The sequence below is a fragment of the Meleagris gallopavo genome, chromosome 2 (genome assembly GCF_905368555.1).
Source record: "Meleagris gallopavo chromosome 2, MGAL_WU_HG_1.1, whole genome shotgun sequence".
Taxonomy (NCBI): Eukaryota; Metazoa; Chordata; class Aves; order Galliformes; family Phasianidae; genus Meleagris; species Meleagris gallopavo.
In genome coordinates this window covers 38,089,144-38,112,541 of record NC_139405.1, presented here as the reverse complement: position 1 = coordinate 38,112,541, position 23,398 = coordinate 38,089,144, and the positions used below count along the sequence as shown (strand labels likewise).

At 37.0% G+C, this 23,398-nt stretch overlaps 1 protein-coding gene across 2 annotated transcripts in view; it reads left to right on the top strand.

Moving 5' to 3' along the window:
• The window catches only part of MAP3K21 (mitogen-activated protein kinase kinase kinase 21), a 40,721-nt gene that overhangs the window by 7,901 nt on the left and 9,422 nt on the right, over nucleotides 1-23,398 (top strand). For both annotated transcript variants that reach the window (XM_085219721.1, XM_085219722.1), the window contains exons 2-5: nucleotides 11,751-11,931; nucleotides 17,067-17,215; nucleotides 17,940-18,115; nucleotides 22,847-23,087. In XM_085219721.1, coding sequence (XP_085075847.1) covers nucleotides 11,751-11,931; nucleotides 17,067-17,215; nucleotides 17,940-18,115; nucleotides 22,847-23,087 — 747 coding nt within the window. The remainder of the gene's footprint in view (nucleotides 1-11,750; nucleotides 11,932-17,066; nucleotides 17,216-17,939; nucleotides 18,116-22,846; nucleotides 23,088-23,398) is intronic.

Sequence of the window (23,398 nt, the reverse complement as noted above, 5' to 3'; positions counted from 1 at the left end):
GTGGCACTGCAAGTTGTGCTGCGGGACTTTTAATTACAGTATTTGCAATGAATATCAGTATATTAAACAAAGCTTTAAGCAATACTTGACTGTTTTATTTTTTTTTTTCGAAAGCAGGTGTTCTACGGTATGGTCACATCCTACCTGTCTCTGAAAGTGACACAAAGAGCAATTAGCTTCCATAGAAGTCAGTGGGAAAAACTAGCAGCTCAACAGCTCCCGTTAGCTGTTAGAATACTTGTTCAGTTTTGTTTGTTATCCTAGACAGTGAAAAAAAAACTTTACATGCTGATTGTAACATTTGTGTAATGAGGTATTGTACTTACATAAACATGTATATAATGCAACATAATACAAATAATGTAATTCTGTAACTGAGATGTGAGCATTGATAGTGTCGTTGCTCTATCATCAGAAAAACTTGGGAGAGAACTCAGTTTTCAGTTCCAATGTTGTCCCCCCACACTCTGCTTTTGGGACTGCAAGCCCAGTGTGTATGTTTGCACCCTCTAAGTACTGAAAGTTTGATTAAAAAGTTATGTTCTGCAGCCTTGAATGGAGAAGCAACACATCACTGTACTATACTTGGATGCTGAATACTGTTTTGTGGTTTCTTTGACCTTAGAAGATAACAGCTTTTTCTTTGCAGCCTCTGTTTTTGTTTGTATTGGGTTTTTGTTATCACTGGGCTTGAACTTTCTTTTGAATGTGCTTCAGTGTTTCAAGTTCTGAAACAGTGGCCTTGTAGTGTGAACCTCTGCAAGGAGTCTTTACAGCATGAGTGACTTCTGCCCTTGATTTTTCGTTTCTGGTTCTGTTAAAATTTGAAACATTGAAATTCAGTTCACTGATCTTCAGTGACAATGCTTATTAAAAAGTGCAGCAGTTTTTTGTTCGTTCTTATGTTTTGGGTTTTTTCTTGTTAGAGGTATAATTACGGTATCGAAGTTTAAAATATACATATATATTTTATACCTATATATAATACCTATGTGTTCTATACCTATATATAGATATAGAATCACCAGGGTTGGAAAGGACCTCTGAGAATGTCCGGTCCAACTGCCCACCTCCCACCAATATTACCTATTAAACCACGTCCTTTATTACAACATGTAAACTTTTCTTGAACACCCTCAGGGACGGTGACTCCACCACCTCCCTGGGCAGCCCATTCCAATGCCTTGCCATTCTTTCAGAGAAAAAGTTTTTCTTAACATTTAACCTGAACCTCCTCTGGTGCAACTTGAGGCTATTCCCTCTTGTCTTATCACTGTTATCTAGGAGAAGAGTCCAACCCCCACCTCACCACAACCTCCTTTCAGGGAGTTGTAGAGAGCGATAAGGTCTTCCCTGAGCCTCCTTGTTTCCAGACTGGAAAATCCCAGTTCCCTCAACTTCTCCCCGTAAGACTTGTGGTCCAAACCCCTCACAGCTTCATTGCCCTTCTCTGGGCATGCTCCAGGCCCTCGATGTTTCTCTTGTAGTGAGGGGCCCAAAACCAAACACAGTTCTCGAGGCACAACCTCACCAGAGCTGAGTACAGGAGGGATATATATTAAATACTGAATGACTTGTCTATCTAGGATAGCAGTACAAACTAACATCTGGTGTCATAAATTTACATTCCTTCACTGACATTTTTTAAATGAATTTTCACCATTTTTACTTTGTTTCACTGTGTTACAGAGCACTTATCCTGCATCAGTAACTGCTAGTGAGTGGATGTGTAAATTTTAAACCACTTAGTGCATCTTAGTGCTGGTGGTTGTTTTTTGTTTTGTTGTTGTTCTTGTTCTTGTTCATTTGTCTTTTGTAGAGAGAGTTATAAAATAATGTAAAATATCACCACAGAAGTATTCTTTCTTTCTTAGAGTTTCCAGCCAAGTTTAACCTTTTTTTGTGGGAGGTCATAGCTGCAGTTAAATCAGTCCTAGACATGCCAGTGTTGGCTACATAATCATGCTTTGTTCTCTTCATAGCTACTAAAATCTGTGTTTTGGCAGGTGTGCTATTAACTTGGAGCTGATAAGCCAGCCCTCCCTCTGAAAAATGCAGGAGTAACTGCTTCATTTCTGTGGCTCATTATGGGACAAGTTAACCCTTCGAACTGAATATACTCTGGTTTTGTATGTTTGGAAAATTTTCTCACTTTCTTTACCACTAGTATTACATGTTACTAATATTTATCATGGAACTAGTTGTACTTATTTTATCAAGTATTATTTAAAAAAAAAATGTTATTTTTTTTAACTCATTATTAAATCTCCCTTAATTATTGAGTCAGAAAAGCACCCTTCCATTTTGTCTTCCTAAGAGAAAGAATGCTGCCAAGCTTACTGAATTCTCATTTTAAATCAAGCATTTTGCCTTTGCTATTAAAGAATATTAGAGTCCTGGCAGTGCGCAGTCTGGAGAGGCTGTTCTGCAGCTATAAAAGAAGCTACAAGGATGGAACAAAAATCTTTTTTTCTGTCAAGTTTTTGTATTTAGAAATATAAAAATATGAGATCAAAATTCAGTCATTTTCTGATTCCTTGTTTTGGAAAAGCTTTAGCTTGGCAAAAAAAAAAAGTCTTCAATCTACAAGACTCTTTCAATTGTTCTTTATAGAATTGATTGCTTTAGTTCTCAGATGAAACCAATGGCCAAATTTCAGCTCCTTTACAGAGTGTAACCTACTAAAATCTCTCAGAAATGATATTAAAGGGGTTTTGTGCGAAGTGATGAGTTTCTAGGAGAACTCAATGACTATACTTGATAAAGCATCTACAACTAGAGTTGGTTTGGATTTTTAGGCTAGCTTTTCATAGCAGGAAGCACATTCAAAAGAACATAATAAGATTTTTTTTTTTGTCTTCAATTTATCCAAGTAGTTCTTTTCAGCAGTGATTTTTTTTTTTAACAGAAAAATGCAACAAAGCTGGATTCTATCATTACATCTTTGAATATAACTAGATGTAGAAGAATTCTACTAATTTTGAAAGACTGCTCATTTTTCCACTTCCTATAGCACATTGTCTTTGGTTCAGTTTAGCAGCTAGCTGTGCTACGAGGCTTTCCTTTGCATCTCTAGAAATAGACCCTACACCTACCTGTATGTCAGTGGATTTACACATCTGTGGTTGCATACAGATGATAGGTAGGAGTTTGGTCAGATGATGGATCCAGCAGAAAACAGTTTTCTCTGGAGACCTTATTTTTTGTTGAGCCATCTGGATAATTAACTTCCCCAAGACTACTGAATTGCTAAGACTCAGTCCTAAAAAGCTTTTTAGGATGAGAGGCTGTAACTGGAGAGGAGATGAAGGTATGTATTTTAAGTGACTGCTGGCTCTTAGGGAGTCTTCGCTTTGACATCAGCCCTAATGGTTCAGGTTAGTTAGTAAATCATCTTTAAAGGAAGAATGTGCTTTTGTTTATTTATTTTCAATGTGAATATCTATTTTAATGTGTAAATTCACATGAAACTTTTCTAATCTTTGATATTTTTGTGCATTAAATATTCTAACATAAGCACATCAAATGCAACTTTACTTTTCTGTGATCTGTATAAAGTAACAAGAAAGCACATAATTGACAAATGTAAAAAGTTATAAACAGGGGAACTATGTAAATAATTGCATGTATTCAGAAGTTGTGTCATTTTCTGATTGAGATACCAAAATATTTTAAGTGATTTTCTATTTACTGCAAGATGATGTCAATATAATTTCAAAACAAACTTGAGTTAAGAAGTATTGAGAAGATGATTTTACTAATGATAGCTAAGTTAATGCATTAGCTGGCTTCTGAATGAAAGGAACCTCTTGGCCCTGGATGTCATTTTGTGGAATATGAGCCCCTTAGGTGCATTCTCTTTGTGAATTCTGTTATGTTGTTTGGCATGCATTGATTTGCTCTGTTCTGAAGGGAATGGTCAGATCTTGCTTGAACTTGAGGTAAGGAAAGTGAGTACATTTTCTGCATGCTTTTTTTTTTTTTTTTTTTTTTGAGATTCTACCTGATGCATTATATACTGCCTATGACTCTCCTTTTGCAGTTATATGTATATAACAGTTATGGTTTGCCTCACCTTTTTGGTTTGCTTGTTTTTTTAGGAATAGGAAGGAATTGTTGCAAAAAAATAAAAAAGAAAAAAAGGACATCACTATTTCCTAACACAGTTGATGTTCTTTAAGGAATGAATGAGCACTTTGCTCTGTAGAGCTTGAAACTGTAAACATCCTCAGTCAAGAATGACTGATTCACCACCAAACTATTATTCTTAGTGGTTCTTAGCATGTCTTTTTGATCTCCCTTCATTTTGGTCACTGTTTTTATTGCATAGCTGCCCTTTAATAACTAATAACAAACAAAGAAGAAAAAACTTAGAAGATCACTTAAAAGCAAAGTAATTGCTGTGTTTCTAATAAGTGTGAAATTTCCTGGTAGGTGCGGCATAACTGAGTGGTTTGAGTTTTAAATCCAAGTTTCAGCATGGACTGATTTCCATGTAATTGTAAAATTGTAGAGGAATTGCTGCAGTGAAGTAACTTTTCTTAAGTGTAAAACTAAATAGGAGAACTAATCTTGGTATTTTACTAAACAAAGAACTTAATAATGTTTAGAGTGCAGTCTGCTTTTTTGTGTAATGAAGAATCCAAATTCTTTTCAGAATTTACTGTTGAAACAATAATTAATGTCTAATTACAAATGCTTGTTACCTCTGGTGCTTTCTCTTAAGGCACAACAGAAATTTCTGGTTTGCGTTACAGAACTATCAGAATAGCAAGTGAAGTAAAGATGGCAGGCAGGAAAATAACTCACAGCATCTGCAGCCTGTGCCAATAACTTGTTAAAACGTCTTTTCTCTCAAGTTTCCATTTGCCCAAAGTTGCTTTAATAATGGTTATTAAAGAAGTGAAGGGGAAGCAAAAAATGGTGATGCAAGGTATGCTGCAGCTGTTGAAATCGCTCCTTTCTCCTCTTCACTCTCCTTTACTTCCCTCCTTTCTTGCAGACAGTCAGGCGAGCCTTTGTCGTTCCAGTGTTTTTGCTGATTTCTTGTTCTTTACATGGCCCACTATGGGATGTATTTTTCTTATGTGGTGTATATTTGTAAATCCTTGCTATCAAGGACATTTTCTGTCAAGTCTTGTCTTGTTTTGGCTTTCCAGTTGGGAACACTTTGTTCAGGACTTCTTAAATATATGTTGGCTCATGTGAGGTAGGATTATTATTATTTTTTTTTTTTTTAAAGCTAGATGTTCTTAAACAAGTGCATGTAAGACCAAATTGTTGAGCTGCTTTCAAAGTTGTATGAAAATGAAGAAATGGTTACATGTCTGCTGTGAAAGGACAAAGGATAAAGGAGCACAGTATCCCTATAATAAAATAGATAAATGTGTCACATGTTTGTAATCTCTAAGGGATGGAATTCCTCTGTGGATGGCAAGCTCTAAACTTATCCAGTGAGATGATCACAATCTAACAGTTTGGGTCTGCAAAGGTGAGGAGCTAACTCTAACAGCTGCTACCTTGAGAACTGACAGGAGAAAAGCAAGGTAGCTAAAAAGAAGTGCTGTAAAGGCAAATGGATCACCCTATTATAAAGACATCCTGATCAATTAATGTTTTCACTGTGGTATTTAATTTTCAGTTGAAATGCTTAGTGGAGCTGGACATGACTTCTATAAAAAAAAATGTTGAAATTTAAATTTCTAATTGCAATTGGTCCAAATAACTCCAAGTAATGGAAATAGTTCTCTTAATATTGTCAAGCTACTGTGTTTCATTAGCTGAATAGATCATGTGTTTAAGAAAGTTTTTTGTGTGTTTTTGTTGTTTTTTTTTTTTTTTTCTCCCTGTTAGTTCCTCGGGTAGAGATGCAAGGTTTTCCTTCTGGTATTGTTGCATGTTGATTTAGTGAATTACCAGGAACCAGCTTCACTTGCAAACAAATGGAGGGGGAGCTGCAGGGGGACCACAGTAGCAGCACTGTCAGGACAATCTTTTCTTGGCAAGTAGGGCTGTATATAGAAGCTCTTTACTTTCTTTCTGGTATGTTCTTCAGAAAGACGTTATTAGTGGTGGTAAATGGAGAAGCACGTAGGAGCTCAACCTGTAATCCCATTAACTTAAATAGCTGTAAGATTAAATACCTTTTGTTAGTGAAAAATATAGCAGTCAACTGCTTAGAGAACTGTTGGTGGAGGTAGCTAGTAACTGCTAACTCATGAAAGTGAGTCTGCTTAACTCTTCATTTTTGCTGGCAACAAAATGTGCTATGAATAGGGTACGGTAGAAACTGTAGAGTATAAAGAAGAGGGGAGGGATCCAAATGACTTCAGCGTTTCAGGTTAATTTCTGTAAATACAGGCATTTGAAGTACGTCTAAACTCCCTATAGAATTATTTGATCGTTTGACTTAGCTTTTCTAAGAAAACCTTGTGTAGCCACTTAAACCAGTTGTGTCACAGATAATGGTCTCCTGAAAGTGTTGAAATGCATTATGAAATAAAATTGATTTAATTGCATAAAGTCTCTGGATTTCAGGATTTGGATTTCTTGTCAAATGAGAGATTGAGTTAAATGCTGACTTTCTGATAGTTAATAACACTGGAGAAGTACAATGATCTGCATATCTTTTAGTAACAAAGACAAAACGGAGACTTTAGGAAATAACAGTAAAAGAATTGCATTCAAGACCTGAGTACTAGGTGGAAGTTTCCTGGCTGTGTTGACAACTAAGAGGTCTGTACATGATTCCCTCATGCTTGCTCTAAATACTATTTCTAAAGCTACGTACATTTTAAAACATAGTAAGGAAAGGGGCTGAGGCAAGAAGGTGAGGTCTTTGTGTAAAACTGTGTTTTAGACAAAATACTTGCAGTTGAAACAAGTTACTTCAATTCCTCTTTGGAGGTTCAGCTTAGTACTGAAGTTTGCACCCAGGGTGTAGTCCTGGACCTATCTGAGTTTGCATCCACCCCACGAATTTGACTTGTCTAAATATGCTCTTCCCCATTATTTCTTGACCGCTTACTTCCTGGCTGTATCTCATGGCAGTAATATTCCATGTCTTAAAAAAAAAAAAAAAAAAAAAAAATTGCATACCTTCTGCATTTCTGTAGTCAGTCAGTTCCTCTCTTTTTCTTTGCCCTTTTTAAATGGGTAGCAGAATCCTGTAACCTTCAGTTCTCTGTTTCTTGGAAGACAGTCATCTATGGCCTGCCTCCTCTCACTTCACTTTTTTTTTTTTTTTTTTTTGCCCCAGTATATTTTTAACCCAAGCTTGCAAAACAGAGAATGGATCAGAAAAAGCAGCTCTTGTCCAAATGTGGCCAAGCCTGGCCTGCTGCTTTGTGCTTCTCCTCTAATCCTGACTGCTGCAGTTGTCTTACCTTTTACACTCAGTAGCTCAAAGCACGTTTTACTGCTGGAGACGAAAGAGTTTGGAAATGGAGCAGGGAACAGGAGAGAGGTAGAAAAGGGAGATGGCAGAGGAAAAGGAGATTGGAAGCACAAGGATAGGATTTTACTGTGACTTTTGCCTCTTTTCAAGTGTAACTCTGTGGTTTCCTGATGGATAACAGGTGTATGGGAACAGAAGTGGTTCTGTAGGGATGATGCCAGTTTGAGTTTAAGTAGAGGAATGTAGAGTTGGAAAGAACAGGCTAGCCCCACAGGTGCAGTCTGAGTTTTGAAGTATGCAGTATGTTTTATCTGCACACTGCTAGACCATAAAATGTTTGCAGGGTGCTATAAGATCCGTAGAAAAAGACTCCAGTTGTAACTGATAAGGCAGAAAGCAAGCAGGACAGATTAATGGCATTGCTATTTAAGGAACCAGTAGGTTTGATAGGAGAATGTGTTGTATTTTATGACTTTGTGAAGAGTAACCTGTACTATACACTGTGGGAGGGGGGTGGAGAGGGAGGAGACGGGGCGACATAGCAGAACGGAGGTGGGAGAACAGAGGTGTTATCTTGGAATATGATATGAAGCTCTCCCCATTCCTGCAGTTCCAGATCTAGAACTGAGTTTAGTCTTGAGCACATGAGTAAAATGGATTGGGCAGGGTACCTGGGAGAGTATTATATTGGTAAGAGCACCAGTGCTTTCGACTTGCATCCTTGTTCATAGATGTGGCTGATCTCTGCTCTCAACCATTGTTTGTCCTAGCAAAAAGGACAAGCTCTTCTTACCTAAATAGGAAAAGTGACCTGCTCCTCATTTTCTACACCTGCTTCAGTCTAAGTTCCTGTTGTTGAACATAAATACGCAGTTCCAGTCATCCAGTATTTCATGTGAAGTCTTATGCCTTGTACAGCTCTAATGGTACTTCTCCATTTCTACAGAAAAAAGCCTTTTTTTAGCATCTTTTAGAATTGCATGAGCTACTTCTGCAACTGTATGCAGCTGCTGTTTTCTGCTAGACAGAACAGCTCTACCTTTCCTCTTCCTTCACCTCTGCTTTGTAGCTCTAGGTTTTGCTGTTGATCCATTCCAACTTTGCATGTGTTTCCAGTACGATGATCTGGTCTTTTTCAGGGTGGGCTTTGCTGTTGGCTCTTGAAATGCACCTTGCATGTTTCCAATTAGATTGCTAATTGGCATGTGAAACAAGCCTGCTTCCTAATAAACATAGTAATGATGTTTCTATCCTGATAACTTGTCTTTCAATATCTTCCTTTATATGGAAATATTGACTCTTGTATAGGTTTCTTTGAATAATTCTTATTCTGTCTGCATGATTAAACTTCCTAAAAAGTTCTTGCATCTGATGAGGTCTGCTACCTTAGCCCTTTCTGGGGAACTGTCTATCAGAAAAAAAACTAAATTATTTCATAATTCTCAGCTGCTTCTTTCAATGATGTATATAAGCAATACTTGGATTTCCAGTTTCTCTTTAGTAGCATTACATACTTAAAAAGTTGTTTTTAATCTGTATGATTAAATAGAAATTTGTTAGGGATGCTGTTAGAATACTCCTGTATTCTTGCTGCACTATCATAAAATTATTAAATTTTTAGGACATTCACAGTATCATAGCTATCAGTTCCAATATCACTTCACCACGTAACATGTATACTTTTTCTTCATTTATATTTCATTAAGTTATTGAAAATAGCATGCAATGACAACTCTTTGTTCCCCAGTTGTACAGGGTTCCAGACACATGCTGTGTCTTATATTCAGGCAGCACCCAGTGTGTGGTACCCAAACCTTCGATGCTCTGATGTTAATAAATTGACTTTGTCCTTCTCCCTGGGAGGTGAGAACGGGGAAATCCCAGCCAAGCTGTGAGTTGTTTGAACTTCAGAATTGAGTTGAAAATGGTGTAAACAATAAGAAATATTTGTGGCCTCAAAATATGGAGTCAGATGTTGATTCCTGACCATAGGACATGCAGTGTTTGAATAACAGGCTAAGATAAGATTTTATGTTGGCTGGACTGACGCAAAGCATTCTTATCATGAGAGACTTAGTCTCCTGCTAATAGATTTTCAATCATTCAGAAAGAGTCAGTTTTGCTTATATAAGTCTGAACTTTGCTCCTTGTGGAGAGCGTAAAGTCTGAAAAATGTTAAAATAAACCAGGAAATGCTGAACTGGCTCACACCAAACTGAATACTGGGGGTAAATCGGTGCCTGAAAAACCAACTCGATGGGTTCGGAAGAGGAACGAGCATGGGCCGAGTGAGCAGGGCGAGCAGAATGTTGCAGAAATGACTGCTTTCAGACTGGAAGCTGCACGGAGCTGAACAGCAGGGGCTGGGAGGCACTGCCTGGCACCGTCCGCCTGTGCCAAGCAGCATTACTGCTTCTCCTGTGTGTGCTGCAGCCGCTCTCCAGACCACGGCCGGAAGCGGAAGTGCGGATTGCAGAGGAACGTGGTCCCTCCGTAGGATGAAACCTGGCCGCCTGCCCGTTATTACCTTTTGCAAGACTGACTGTTTTTGGTTTCGGTCACATTGACTGACAAGGAATGTCAGGAATTCTGCTGAACGTGTTTCAAATGGAAGGGCAAACAATAGGTCTTTCATTCAAGTATAACAGTTATAAAAACTCCTGCATGAATTTAACTTGTTCTGGTGGTGCTGAGTTGGAGCTCGTAGTTTGTCTACACCATTTTGGCCTTTGTTTCTTCTCTGTGTTAAGGCTCTTACTGAGAATGGAATGTGGGATCTGCCTTTTCTAATCTGGAGTTGACATCATTTTTGAAATACTTGTAATTAAGCTGTACCACTAAAAATGATTTCTTGCGATTGCGAATGCAAGCTCACCAGTTTTTCTTCTGTGAGGCAAGATTGTTCTTCATCTGCTTTGTCCCAGTGCTTTGCCTTGAACTGCATGGTACACATGCTTGGAAAACACATGCATTAATGATTCTTATTAGTAATTCAGCCTTTGAGCTCTGTCCCAGGAGATCACTGCAATGGAAAAGCAATGGTAACAGTTACTAGCACTGACAGTGACAGAGGCACTGAATATGGAATTGAGATTGTAGTGCCTTAATAATGATTCTTTTGCACTTGTTGTCTTTGCTCTGCTTCAACACAGTAAGTCCATTCATTCCATTTAACACTCTTTTATGAAGCTGTACTACAAGTTTGCCAGTAGTGTTAAGAGCAAGTCAGACAGTGAATATGCACTGTGGGATGGAACAGCAAAAGAAGATGATTTGCTTTTTAACAGGCGTGAAGTTACAGTGGGTATAACACCATGTGGGTTTCATCCAGCTCCAGTGTCCTGCTGCAAGTTGCATATTCCTGAGGCAAACTGATTTCCCTGGTCTGCCTTCCCCACCTCTAGTGATTTGTGGCCTGGGGATTTCTTGAACCTGTACCTGTATTTTGTATGTAAATGCATGGAGATGTCTTCTGAGAATTCATGTATTTCTTTTAAAATCTATGTAAAATGGTAGCAGTTACATACTCTGGCAAAAATTTCCAAGTTCACCTCCCTGTGTGTTGTGTGATCAACTGCCATGTAGTTTTGATTCTTGCCAGCTAATTTTGTCTGATGTAGTCCATTTTTTTTTTCTGATCAGAAGCTGTGAACAATCGCTACCTACAGCTTTCTTTGTTTGGTGCATGCTATCAGGTTTGTCACTAACCTGCTTCCTTTCCTGCTGAAGTGCCTGAGTCTATTAACTGCTCTTTGGGCTGAGAACAGGCTGTTAGGAGCAACCTGCTTGTGTCCTTCTCTCTGCGTTCCAGTTTTATTATATGCATTTTGAGATGATGAACCCAGATTGTGTGCAGTACAAGGGATGGATTTTACGCAGTGAGATGATGTTTCCTGTTTTGTTTTCTAGGTCTTTTATAAAAATTCTTAATGTTTGTTTTAGTTCCTACTGCTGCTGTTACTTTAACTACTTCAGAATCTTATTTCAAAGTGAATCCCATTTTCACATCCTGTCATCTGTGGGATGTTACTACTCTGTGCTCTCTTGAACTTGCATGCTTTCTTTTATATCTCTTCTTGGTGAATCTCTTGTGCTTGTTTAATATCTCCTCACATAAATAATAATTGCAGGAAAGTCTTGACACTGCAGGTGTTTCTCCCTTTCTTAACTTAGAGGTACTTGGAATTTTATCAGTAAACTTGTTCATTTTTATGTTTTAAAAAAGTTAATAGTATTTTCACAATGTTTAGATCATACAGTTATTTGCAGAAATCAAAATTATGTGTGGAATTAACAACAAGAATGGCAGTTTTGTTTTGATTCCCATTGAATTAATTTACCCAATCTTTTGCAGTTTTGTTGCTAGAGAAGATGGAACATGATGACATTTGCAATAAAACTTTGAAGATTACAGATTTTGGTCTGGCTAGAGAATGGCACAGAACTACCAAAATGAGTGCAGCAGGGACGTATGCATGGATGGCTCCAGAAGTTATCAAGTCCTCCCTGTTTTCTAAAGGAAGTGATATTTGGAGGTAAGAAGTTGATCTACTATAAAGACTATATTCAGTAGAAGTAAGCTGAGGTTTTTAAGTGAATTTCTATTTGAATTTTTTTCCTGATGGATTCCTAAGTTATCTCAGTATACGGCAGGTATAGATGTTCTAAGAAAAACATTAATTTTTCAGCATCTACTTCTACTTCTGACCTACCTTTAGTTACTCATGACTTAAAAATTTGAAAGAAAGAGAGGGAAAATAGCAGAAAACCATGTTTTTGGAAAGAAAGCAAGATTCTTTAAGAGAAACCCTTAAAAATCTGTTGGTTAAGTAACTTATCTTGGATATTAGTATGAAGAGTGATATGCTCTTTATATACTACCATGTGATTGATCAGTATTGGTATGTTTGCTTCAAATCAGATGGCTGAAAAGTCTCATTCTATATAAAGAAATGGGACCATCCATCCCCTTGCATGCCTGTTTAATAAAAAAAACAAACACGGCAAACCAGGACTTCATCAGATGTTAACTGAAGTTTATACTGCTTTCTAGGAATCTAAAACGTGATCATGTGTAAAATTAAACAACTGTTTTTTAATCTGCATAGAGATTTTGCTTCGAGTAACTGTAGTGAGAAGAGAGTGTTCTCATAAAATTATTTTAAGGTGTTTTCTAATTTGGAAAGTGCATACCTCACTATGTTAAGTTTGTGAGTTTCTCATTAAAGGCATTTTGATGGATCAGATAAATAATATCGTTGTCAGTACTGATGCTGTTTTTGAGTGATGTAGTATGGGATACATGTAGTGAAGAAAGGTATTTCAGGGGAATAGTCGCGATTGCACTATAGCCTTTAAAAGCTGCAATGCCTCGCTCTGAAAAGCCTCCATTTACTTTCTTTTTAAAGTGTTTTCTCTGAGAATGATCTAAGGAAGCTATTTGGGGAAGAAGGGGAGGACTTCAATCTGTTTTTTCATGCCTTTTATGCATGCTCTGTGTTGCATAGTTCTTAAATATGGTCTCATTTTGTATAGATGCTTGATATTCTACAGCATGAAGTAACATTTTTGGTGTTCTCAGGATGATTCTGTATCTGCACTACTGTTTTGTGACACCCATTTGTCTGCAACTGATTTTCAGCATGTTGTTTACATCAGTTTGAGTTGATGACCAGTTCAGAAACATCATTGGCTTCATTCTTTTTTTCCATTCTTTCTTCCTTTTTTTTTTTTCCTTTTTCTTTTGCGGGGTGGAGTTTGGGCGTAGGCGTTTTCCCTAATCAGCTGTATTCCATGCTTAATTACAGGTCCTGTCCAGTCTTGTTGCTGTGATTTTAGGTATCTGAGGGGGTATGCTTTGGTGCAATTATTTTATATTCTGCTGCAACATTAGTTTACATTTTTGGAACCTACAGTATTTCTCTTCTTCGCCTTCTCTCCTGCACGCCTCTCTTGTAAAAATGTAAGTATTTAGTTCAATGATGGACTTGTAACAGGAGAGGTTTTTAAGTAGAAAGGCTCTGTTTTACAGTATAGTTAAGTCCTTCTTGGCTTCTAAAGATTTTCTGCTTACTGCACCTCAATCTGTTCTGTTGCTTATCTTTACTCCTTCTTTAAAAGGCAAACAAATAATATTGCAGATCTAGTAGTACTCCAGTTGTTGGAGTGCTTTTTATTTTAAAAACATTCAGATTACAAATGTAAGTATGGGTCTCTCAAAGGCAAGAATATATTTAAGAAACGGTTTAAACTGAAGTTATGCGTATTGAGTACTGAGTTTCCACAAGATGTCTCTAGACCACTTGTTAAAAATAAACAATTCTGAGCAGTTGAGGCTGCTCAAATATGATTGCATTTGCAAGCAGCATTCCAGAATCAGACAGTGCTGGGGTTTGTTATGGCAGGGTTTTCATGCTGTCTTGCAGGCAGCATTTTCTCAGGTGTCATCTTAGGTAGCAGAGTGTGTTCTTTCTAGGCCCTGAACTTGTATCCTTCTGCTTCACAAGCCTCAATTTTAACTACTGTTTTGGGGAATCTGGAACTATATACAGAAATAACAACAAAGAGGAATTCCACTTTTCCACTCCTATCTTTCCGTCATTTATTGCATATTTCAGTCTTGGTATGTCAGTCTTAGGTAAGAAGCCTGAAAGTGCAAGTTCTCAACAAAATCAGAAAGCTCTTGCTGAATAGCTGCCTTTGCCTGGCATGTTCGTATACTCTTTAAAGGGATTCATGTGGCAGTGCATAGTGACCTCTGCTTTAGAAGATGAGTTGTAAAGTAAAAAAGAAACTTTGAGAACTTTAATTACCTCCATTTTGATCAGCTTTTAAAAAACATTGAAACAGCAAGTTATTGCTGGAATGACATATAGAAAGAAAGGCTTAGATCACATTGGACAGCAGGAGAATAAATTTTAGTGGTCAAATTGTTTAAGGAACAACTTACTGAAAGCATTAGTTTGTGACCTTAATGTATAATTTGAGTGTATTGTGCCTGTATTTTTTTTTTTTTGTAGTTCTTTGGTGGTTGTTTTTTTTTTTCCCCTAAGATGTAAAAGGAGATGGGTTTTACTCCTTACTCTTACAAATGCTATTTCTTAGTACCTCAGCCTGTACTCATAGAATGACTGTATGTGTGCTGGTGAAATTTAATGCACAAAGTAGCAACTTCCATTTTTGAGTAATAAGTAGTGGTTGTCCTGGATAATGACTAACACCTCCCAAAAACAGGAGGACTAGAATCATCTGTAGAATTTCACCCCAGTCCATGCTGGCTCTTTGAAGTTAAGACTACCTTCCCTAAAAGAGGCTAAAGTGTTACAATCACCTTTTTGGCACTCTGGAAAACTACTGACTGTTAATGGCTAAAACTGTAAATGTAACAAAAATTAATGGTGTCTTTTATGAAAGATGATTTCTTTTTATTATGGTTCTGATTAACTTCAGAATTCATGCTAAAATAGATATAGAATAGTCTGAACCAGGGAATTCCTTGAATGAAAACCAAGCTTCACTTCCTGGGAAAGTGTAAGATTATTTTTAAAGCTTTATCTAAATGCACAAATGAAACAATCTTTAATAGAATTTTTCCATCATATATAAAACTTCAGAAAATATCATGCTTATTATTGTCAGAAGTACAACTGTTTTAAAATGAAATTGGTCTTTGGAGTTTGAGCATATGAGTGGATGTATAGATTAGACTGAAAAAAAAGTGGGAAATGATCAAGAATCCTAAGACATTTTTTACTTTTATTGTTTATTGGAATAAACAGTACTTCTTAGCTTTTAATTCACCGTTAGCCCTGTGAATTCATTAATTTCCTGAAATTTTTGTGATGGCTAAAATTTCCAGATGAACAGAACTTAAACAGAGTGCTGCTATTTAATTCAAATTGCTTCCTATGTAGTTACTACACATGTGAGAAATATGTTCTGTTTGTGCTGAAATTACTTAGTTTACTGGTTTTGTTTCTTTATTTACTTATTCTCAAGTAGTACAAGGTCTTGCACAGCGCTGAATGACTTTCAGGAAGAAGGCAGTGATAGTAAAATATCACTGGTTATATTCTTCTGCTTGTCACATCTGCTGTAGTTGGGGTTATACTTATAGTACTTGGTGGTACTAGGTGGGGGACATGGAAGGAGTGTTGGAGATTAAGGAGTCCCTAGCCCTTACCTCTCTCTCCAGTGCCATGTACATTTCTCAGATAAGTCCACCTTAAGCTCACATACTAAAGAGAGAAATTCCTCCTTCCACAGAAATCACTGAGACTTACAACTTTCTCTGTCGAATTGGAATAGGAGATCTAAAATAAAAGCAACTAGCATGCTGTTCCAGTGTTTTGCTGGGGGTTGGGTCATTTAAGCAAACACTGGATATGCAATCCCAAAGACAGTAAAAACAACACCTGGCTTTTCATCTAGATTGGAAAGCATAGCAGAAATTCTTATGGTTACTGTTGCTGCAATAGGAATGTCTATGATTGTTGATTTCTATACATGGCAGTAAGAAAAGATCTCACCAGCACTTTTCACAGGAGACAGCACTATTTTTCTTTCCCTATATAGGGAAATTAGTTGTGTGTGTAACTTTCTCAATCTTGTCAGATTTGTAGGAAGAGAAAAATTAAAAGGCCTTTATATAACAAAGAAGGGATTAGATATGCTGGGTTTTAGTTTGTTTTAATTAGGAAAAGAGAAAAGGCATGTAGAACCATAGGATCATAGAATAACTCAGGTTGGAGAAGACCTTAAAGATCATCAAGTCCAACCACAACCTAACCATACTACCCTAACTCTAACAACACTCTGCTAAATCATGTCCCTGAGCACCGTATCCAAACGGTTTTCCCTGGGGAGCAGTGCTTAACAACCCTTTCTGTAAAGAAGTTTTTACTGATATCCTGATAAATTTACCCTGGCACAACTTAAGGCCATTTCCCCTTGTCCTGTCACCAGTGAGAAGAGACCTACTCCGCTCTTGCTGTAAGCACCTTTCAGATAGTGGAAGAGAGCAATGAGATCTCCCCTTAGCCTCCTTTTCCCCAGACTGATCATCTCCAGTTCCTTCAGTCTCTCCTCATAATGCATATTCTCCATGCCCTTCACAAGCCTTGTTGCCCTTCTTTGGACCTGCTCCAGCGCCTCCATGTCCTTTCTGTATTGAGGTGCCCAAAACTGAACACAGTACTCGAGGTGAGGCCTCACCAGCACATCTAGGAAACTGAAATGTTTGGAAAGGTGTCTGGCCTGAATGCTCTGCTGAGGTGGTGGGGTATTTTTTGTTCTTTTGTTTGACTTTGTTGGAGAAAGGGTCACTTGTTTTCCTCTGGTTCAAACTTCTTGTCCTAACTGAGATTTATGTGACACTAGTGTTTATAGAGAAATGACTTCAGGTTATATTTCGAGTCCTTGATGTCCATATTTTTTTAGCTAGCATGTGATAGGAGGGTAGGATTGCAACTAAGTCATATTGAATTTGGTTAGTTGCTATTGGAGCAAAGGTGCGAGATGACTGAAGTGGAGTCAAGTCTTTAAGGCATTCACTTTGACATGGGAAATCATCAAGAATTTCAGTACATGGTTGAACACATACTTGTTTGTTCTTGATTAAATAAGGTGTCAGTATTCTGAAAAATAACCATTTAAAAATTACTTTTTGTAGTTATGGAGTGTTGCTGTGGGAACTGCTTACAGGAGAAGTTCCTTACCGTGGCATTGATGGCCTTGCTGTGGCTTATGGAGTTGCTGTCAATAAGCTTACTTTGCCCATTCCATCCACTTGTCCTGAACCATTTGCAAAACTAATGAAAGGTATATGTGTTTTTTTTTTCTACCTATTTATTTAAATAATTAGGGGTTTGGGGTATGTATCCTTGGCTGTAATAGTCATAGGATTCAACATAAACACTGTATTCGATAATGCAGTGCATATAAAATACTTTGTTCTTTTCGAGACAGTCTGGTGTAACAGGCTATTATATGCTTCTGCACAAGTCATGCAGCATTGAAGTATATCACTTAAGTTTTTCAGTGGTCACAGAATATACTTTTTCCCTAATTTTAATGATTTGTTCTTACACTCAAATTGCATTAATTTTCCTAAAATATGGATCAGTGCAAGATAAATATGATAAATTCCCAAAGGGAAGAACTGAAAATAGTATTTTCTCATTGCTTTTTTGTGAAAGTAAAAAATGTTGACATGCTTAAGAGAGAAAAAAACTCTTGCTCACTAATGGCTTTTTCCTTATGTGTAATCTCTTTACCTTTTGATAAATACCTTTTCTATGTAGTACTGCTAGTTCAGCTATTTGAGATCCTAAAGACTGAGGTGAAAAAATCTGACTACTAACTAAAAAGTCTTGAATACAGATAGGTAGATATCACTTAGGGAAACAGAACTAGGGAAGCCTTGCAGAAGAAGGTTATAGTGCATTATAGTTTAAAGTACAACAGCAAGTAACTGGAAATTCATTTTATTCTTCAAAAAGTTTTATGTACTATTAAGCACTGATGGGATTCTAATAAATTCTAGAATGCTGGGAACAGGACCCTCATATCCGACCATCATTTGCCATAATTCTTGAACAGCTTACTGCCATTGAGGGGGCAGTAATGACTGAAATGCCTCAAGAATCTTTCCATTCCATGCAAGACGACTGGAAATTGGAAATTCAGCAGATATTCAATGAATTGAGGACCAAGGAAAAAGTAAGTTCATTTTCCATTTGCATGGCAGTGAAGGAATGGTGTATGTGTTGTGATGCAGCAGACTTAGATATTTGAATTGTGGCTTCTCAAAATAATGCTAGAAACCTGATTTAGCTAGTAAGACACAAGTGAGAGGATAAACTACATGGAGAAGATTTATTCTCATTAAAACAAGTTGTTACTTTAATTATCTATTTTTGTTAGTGAATGTACTATTCTTAAATTCCATTAATGTTTCTCATCAGTATTTTTTTTTTGACAGCACTTTAACCGACTTGCAGCAAGCTTACTTAAGAACAAAAGGTTTTATTATTGGTTTTTGTGAATTGCAGACAACTTGCTTTTCTCCATTTTTCTGTAACCAAATCAGTGCAGTTCTGTATGCTGAAACTGTAATTAGAGGTACCTCAGTTGAATAAAAATGTTAAGTTTACTAGGAAGCAGTATTATTGTAGTGAGTGAGGGTTATGGTGTGATTAGCTCACTCAGAAATACAGTTGAAAAAGCAACATATGCCACCTGCTTTCCCAAAGAAAATGGTTTGCAGATCAGGCTTATAGACTTTTTAGAGTGTTGTTTTTTTCCGGAGTATTTGAATGCATCAAATCAAATGCATTATCAAACAAACCAGAGTTTATTTACCTAATTTTTATAGCCGCTGCAAGTTTTCGTGGTTTTTATTTCCATAAATTCAAAATGGTTAATAGCTATGAGTAAATCACAGATTTTTTTTTTTTGAAATCACTCTTAATTATCTCCATTTTAACATAAATGATCTAATTTAATTGTGCTTTTGAGCGATAGTAGCTGGCCAGTCAATTCTTCTTCCGTTTCATTTAGAAACTAGGGCAGTACCAAATGTGAAAATTTACTCTGATGGATGTGTAAGAGGATTTTATTAACAAACATTGTCTTTAATCTGCTAGACTTGTCTCCTACTTTAAAAAAAAAAAAAAGTTTAAGATCTTGTCTTCTTGTAGGCAAGCTGGCTGGACTTAATAATGTCGTTCTATAATTTTCATCAAACAGTGCATATGAACTCCATCAACCTGACAGATGTATGTAGTTGGTTACCGTCCCAGTTATCTATTCTCTGTCCAGTTGGTTTTTTTTGTTGTTTTTCCCTCCCTCTAAGCATTGTTAAATGTTAAGGCCACCAGTCCAGAATCTTTTGGCTGTTTCTCCTTAAAACTCTGGGATGCAGTGTCTGAAACTATTTGTCTTCATGTTTTGCTTTTAGTTGTCCTTTTGAAACATAGTGAGAAATGTTTCTAGCAGACATGGATGCTTTTCTTGCAGATCTCTTGCAGTAATACAATTGCCTGGTATACATTGTTATTTTTCCTTAAGCAAATATGTAATAGGTTCAGAAGAGAATTGAGACTCAGGGATTTGTAGATAAATGCTTATAAATCAGTCATTTAAATGTTGACTGTGCCCCACGCCTCTTTTTACCAAATTGCCAGAAATGGCTACTTGTGGGCTATTAGGTTGATGGTGGATGTGATGTTATGGATCTTCTGTAGTAGCATCAGTGCATGTGATTATTCAGATTTGTCAATTGCTGCCAAGTTTTTAGTATTCTCAATAATAGTCTTCCTTATTTCCAGTCTGCCTTTGTTTCTGCCCTCTGGTTTTCCCTCTTCCATTTCACATCATTGAATTGAGCATGTGTTAGCCACGTTATCCATATGCTCCCTGCCTACACATCGTTGGAGCTGGGCTATGTGTCCCTCTAGCTGTCAGATTTCTTCCTTTCCAGCTGAAGTATGGTACGTCTACAAAGAAAGGAGAATCTCATTTTCACTTGCTGTGAGGCCACCAGCCACTGCCAGAACCTTCCATAGGGCCTACCTTTGTTTTTTCCCTCTGCAGTAACTGCTCAACCAGCCATTTTCTTCTTTTTGCTATGGGAGCGCTTGGAACAAGAAAAGGCATTCCCGTTCAGGTGTGTGTTTATTTTCTGGAGGCATTAGTCCAGCATGAGATTTTCTCTTGAAGAAACTCCTACTGACTAAATCAAGCTTAGTATTAGCACAGATTTTTGTGGGGAGAGTTATTTTTGATGTAAAAGTGAATTAAGCCTAATTAGGGAGAGGAAAAGATTAATGAAATTTACTTCTCTAATGCCAAATTAAGTGCACCTCCAAAGGCATCTGCCCTAATTAGGTAAACTTGTTGAAGAATGAAAGCATGTAACTTTGACTTAGACAAGTTATTCAAATGTTTGTGCTTGCTTAATTTAGCACATTATCAATTTCACTGACAGATACTAGGGAGAGAGTCAAGTTTATGAAGCACTTATATAATGATTATAATAAAATGAAGAAAGAACAACAACCCTGTGTGGAGTCTCATTCCCTGTGAAAGAGAAACTTCTGTAGCTGGAGGAATTTCCTCAAGGGCTTGCTGTAAATGAGTGATGGTGACACCCACTTCAAGAAAAGATTGCAATCTTTTGTGATGAGCATTCTTGAGCAACTTAAATATAGAACTCTTTCCTAGCTTCCTTATAATGAGTGTTGTAATTGGAGAGTGGTGTAGAAACATTGCATAACTAATTGCAGTAGGTCTGTCTTTAATTAGTTTATTTGGAAAAGAGTAAATACTAAAACTCTCAGTGAGGAAATGCTTTCATTTTCTAGATTGTCTGCTTTTTGAGTACAGACCTCCAGTTTTTTCCTTGTTACTGAGCTTTATGTCCTGGGTTTGAGGATGAGAGGTGCATAGTGAAGAGTATTTCCCAAACCTTCATAGTAATAAACATCTTTTCTATTTTAAACTCTGATGTGCCTTTATCATAGAATCACACAGAATGACCCAGACTGGAAGGGACCTCAAGGATCATGAATCTCCAACCCCCCTGCCACTGGCAGGGCCACCAGCCTCCCCATTTAATACTAGACCAGGCTGCCCAGGGCCTCACCCAACCTGGCCTTGAGTACCTCCAGGGATGGGGCATCCTACCTTTATCCTAAATTTGAATTCATCTGTCTTCTGCTTCCAACTCTTTTTTATTTGTTCAATTTTGACTGGACAGAAGGAAGAGAAAAGTAAAAATTGTCAGTAACCTCTAAATTAAGAAGTGTTAAAAGTGATTAAACACCCAAAATTTTATTGCTGGCATGAAGACAGGCCCCTTTGAATTCCCAAGAGGCATAATTACCTTTTGCCAAGGTATGTATGTTAAGAAGAATGGATTTAAAAGGAAAAGAAAAATACTTTTTGAAAAAAGTTGTGTTGAAACAGGCTCACTCAAAATTAGCAAGCTGTCTAAAATGTGTCAGTCAATTAAATTAAATTTGAAACCAGTGATAAGCAGTATGTGTATGCTAATTGTAAGGAAAAAACAAGTATCTCTCTAAGGAGCAGCTGCTTCTCGCTGAACCAGAGTTTGATTTGATTCAGTGGTAACCTGTCTTTTTGAAATCCATGGCCTTTTATGCAGGAACAGAGAGGGATGTTTTTTGCACTTGTTTGAGAACATCAAGTTGATATAATTCAGAGGCCACTTTATTTGGAAGAAGATGGGTGTTGAAAGAGCAGATATTTGTATTATGCTGGTAGTCTTTCAATAAATGCTGGATGTTAGATGAGGAATAGTGCCAGTATTTGATGCTGGTGGATACTGATGGCCAGAAATATGCAGTCTGCTCTTCTTTTATAGGAAGAATGTATGGTGATGGAATTAATGAGTTTTAATTAGGGGGAAAAAGGATTCCTAAATATCTAGAACTCTTAACATAGCTTAAATTCTGTTGCTGAATTTCTGTTTTCAGCTGAATTTCAGTTTGGACAGATGTTGCACAATCATCCATTAAAATGAAAGTTAACCAGTGACAAACATAGTATCAGTCACATCATAGCTTCTCCTTTTCTTGCCTCTTAAAATTCAGGCATATTTTGATAGATTTTTTTTTTTTTCTAAGTTCATTTTATGATTGTAGGATTACAGTTGTTTAGTTGTTTATCCTTGGGAATTTACTTACCCTAAAAATTAATGAGCTTTCTTGCTAATGCTTTTCCTTCTGAGAAAGGAGAAAAGAAAAAAAACAAAATTCTAAAAAGCAAAAGAGCAACTATTGCATGGATTTGATAGTTTGAGAGTCCGTGTGGTGCAACTCAGAGGTTAGCTATTTGATGCTACACAGATATGTGCTGGATTTTAATTAAGAAACAGCTGTCTTCTGTCTTACGACTTCGTTTATCCTATTATACTAATTCTCATTCATTATAATACTGATTGCTTTTTCAGATAGAAAAAGCCTAATACATGGTTGAAAAACAGGAAAGGTTAGGAAAATTAAGATGAATGCATTCACTTGTGTTTTCATCAGGTCATTCTTTTTTATTTAGTGTATGGAAGTTATCTAAGAGAAGCCCTCGTGGGATGGGAGAGTCTCTGATGTGAAGTACTTAGAGCACATTTTGTGCTAGGCTGTAAGCTGATAATCTTTGGTTTGATATGTTGTCCCCATTTCCAGTGCTTACCTAACTTAAGTATCTCAAGTTAAATGCTTCAAAGGAAATCTGTATAATGCTTGTTTGCATCCAGATACAGAATCTTCACTTATGCAGGATGGTCAACTGTCAGGTCGTATGTGTGTGTTAAATACATATAGTGCACTGTGAAAACAAATAAGGAAATACAACTTAAAGGATATTGCAAGTATTCAGTAACACAGCTTTTACACTGTTACTCAGTTTCACTTGTGCAAATCTTATTTTTAGGAGCTTCGATCACGAGAAGAAGAGCTGACAAGAGCAGCTCTTCAGCAAAAATCTCAAGAAGAACTGCTTAAACGGCGTGAGCAACAGTTAGCAGAACGTGAGATTGATGTATTGGAGCGTGAACTGAACATCATGATATTCCAGTTAAATCAAGAGAAACCCAATGTAAAGAAGAGAAAGGGCAAATTTAAAAGAAGCCGGTTAAAACTTAAAGATGGACACAGAATTAGTTTGCCTTCAGGTTTGCAGTTTTCTTTTAAGTTCACAACATATATTATGATTAAGTATGCAGGCTTCAGTGGTTAAAATTTTCAATATTGGCTGATATTTTCATTCATTTCTAGTTTCTTCTACCCCAAATAAGTGCAAAGGATATGGTAAGAACCACTTTTACATTCCGTATTTTTTGAAGTAGTCCCCATCTCTGAGCAGTCTTTCACCTGATTCAATCAAATCCACTGTTTCTGGAGGGAAAGCATGAGAACTTAACATGAGATTTAAGGCTGATCTGTTGTCAGGCTGACTGTGTTGCCTTATTAATATTGCCACTAG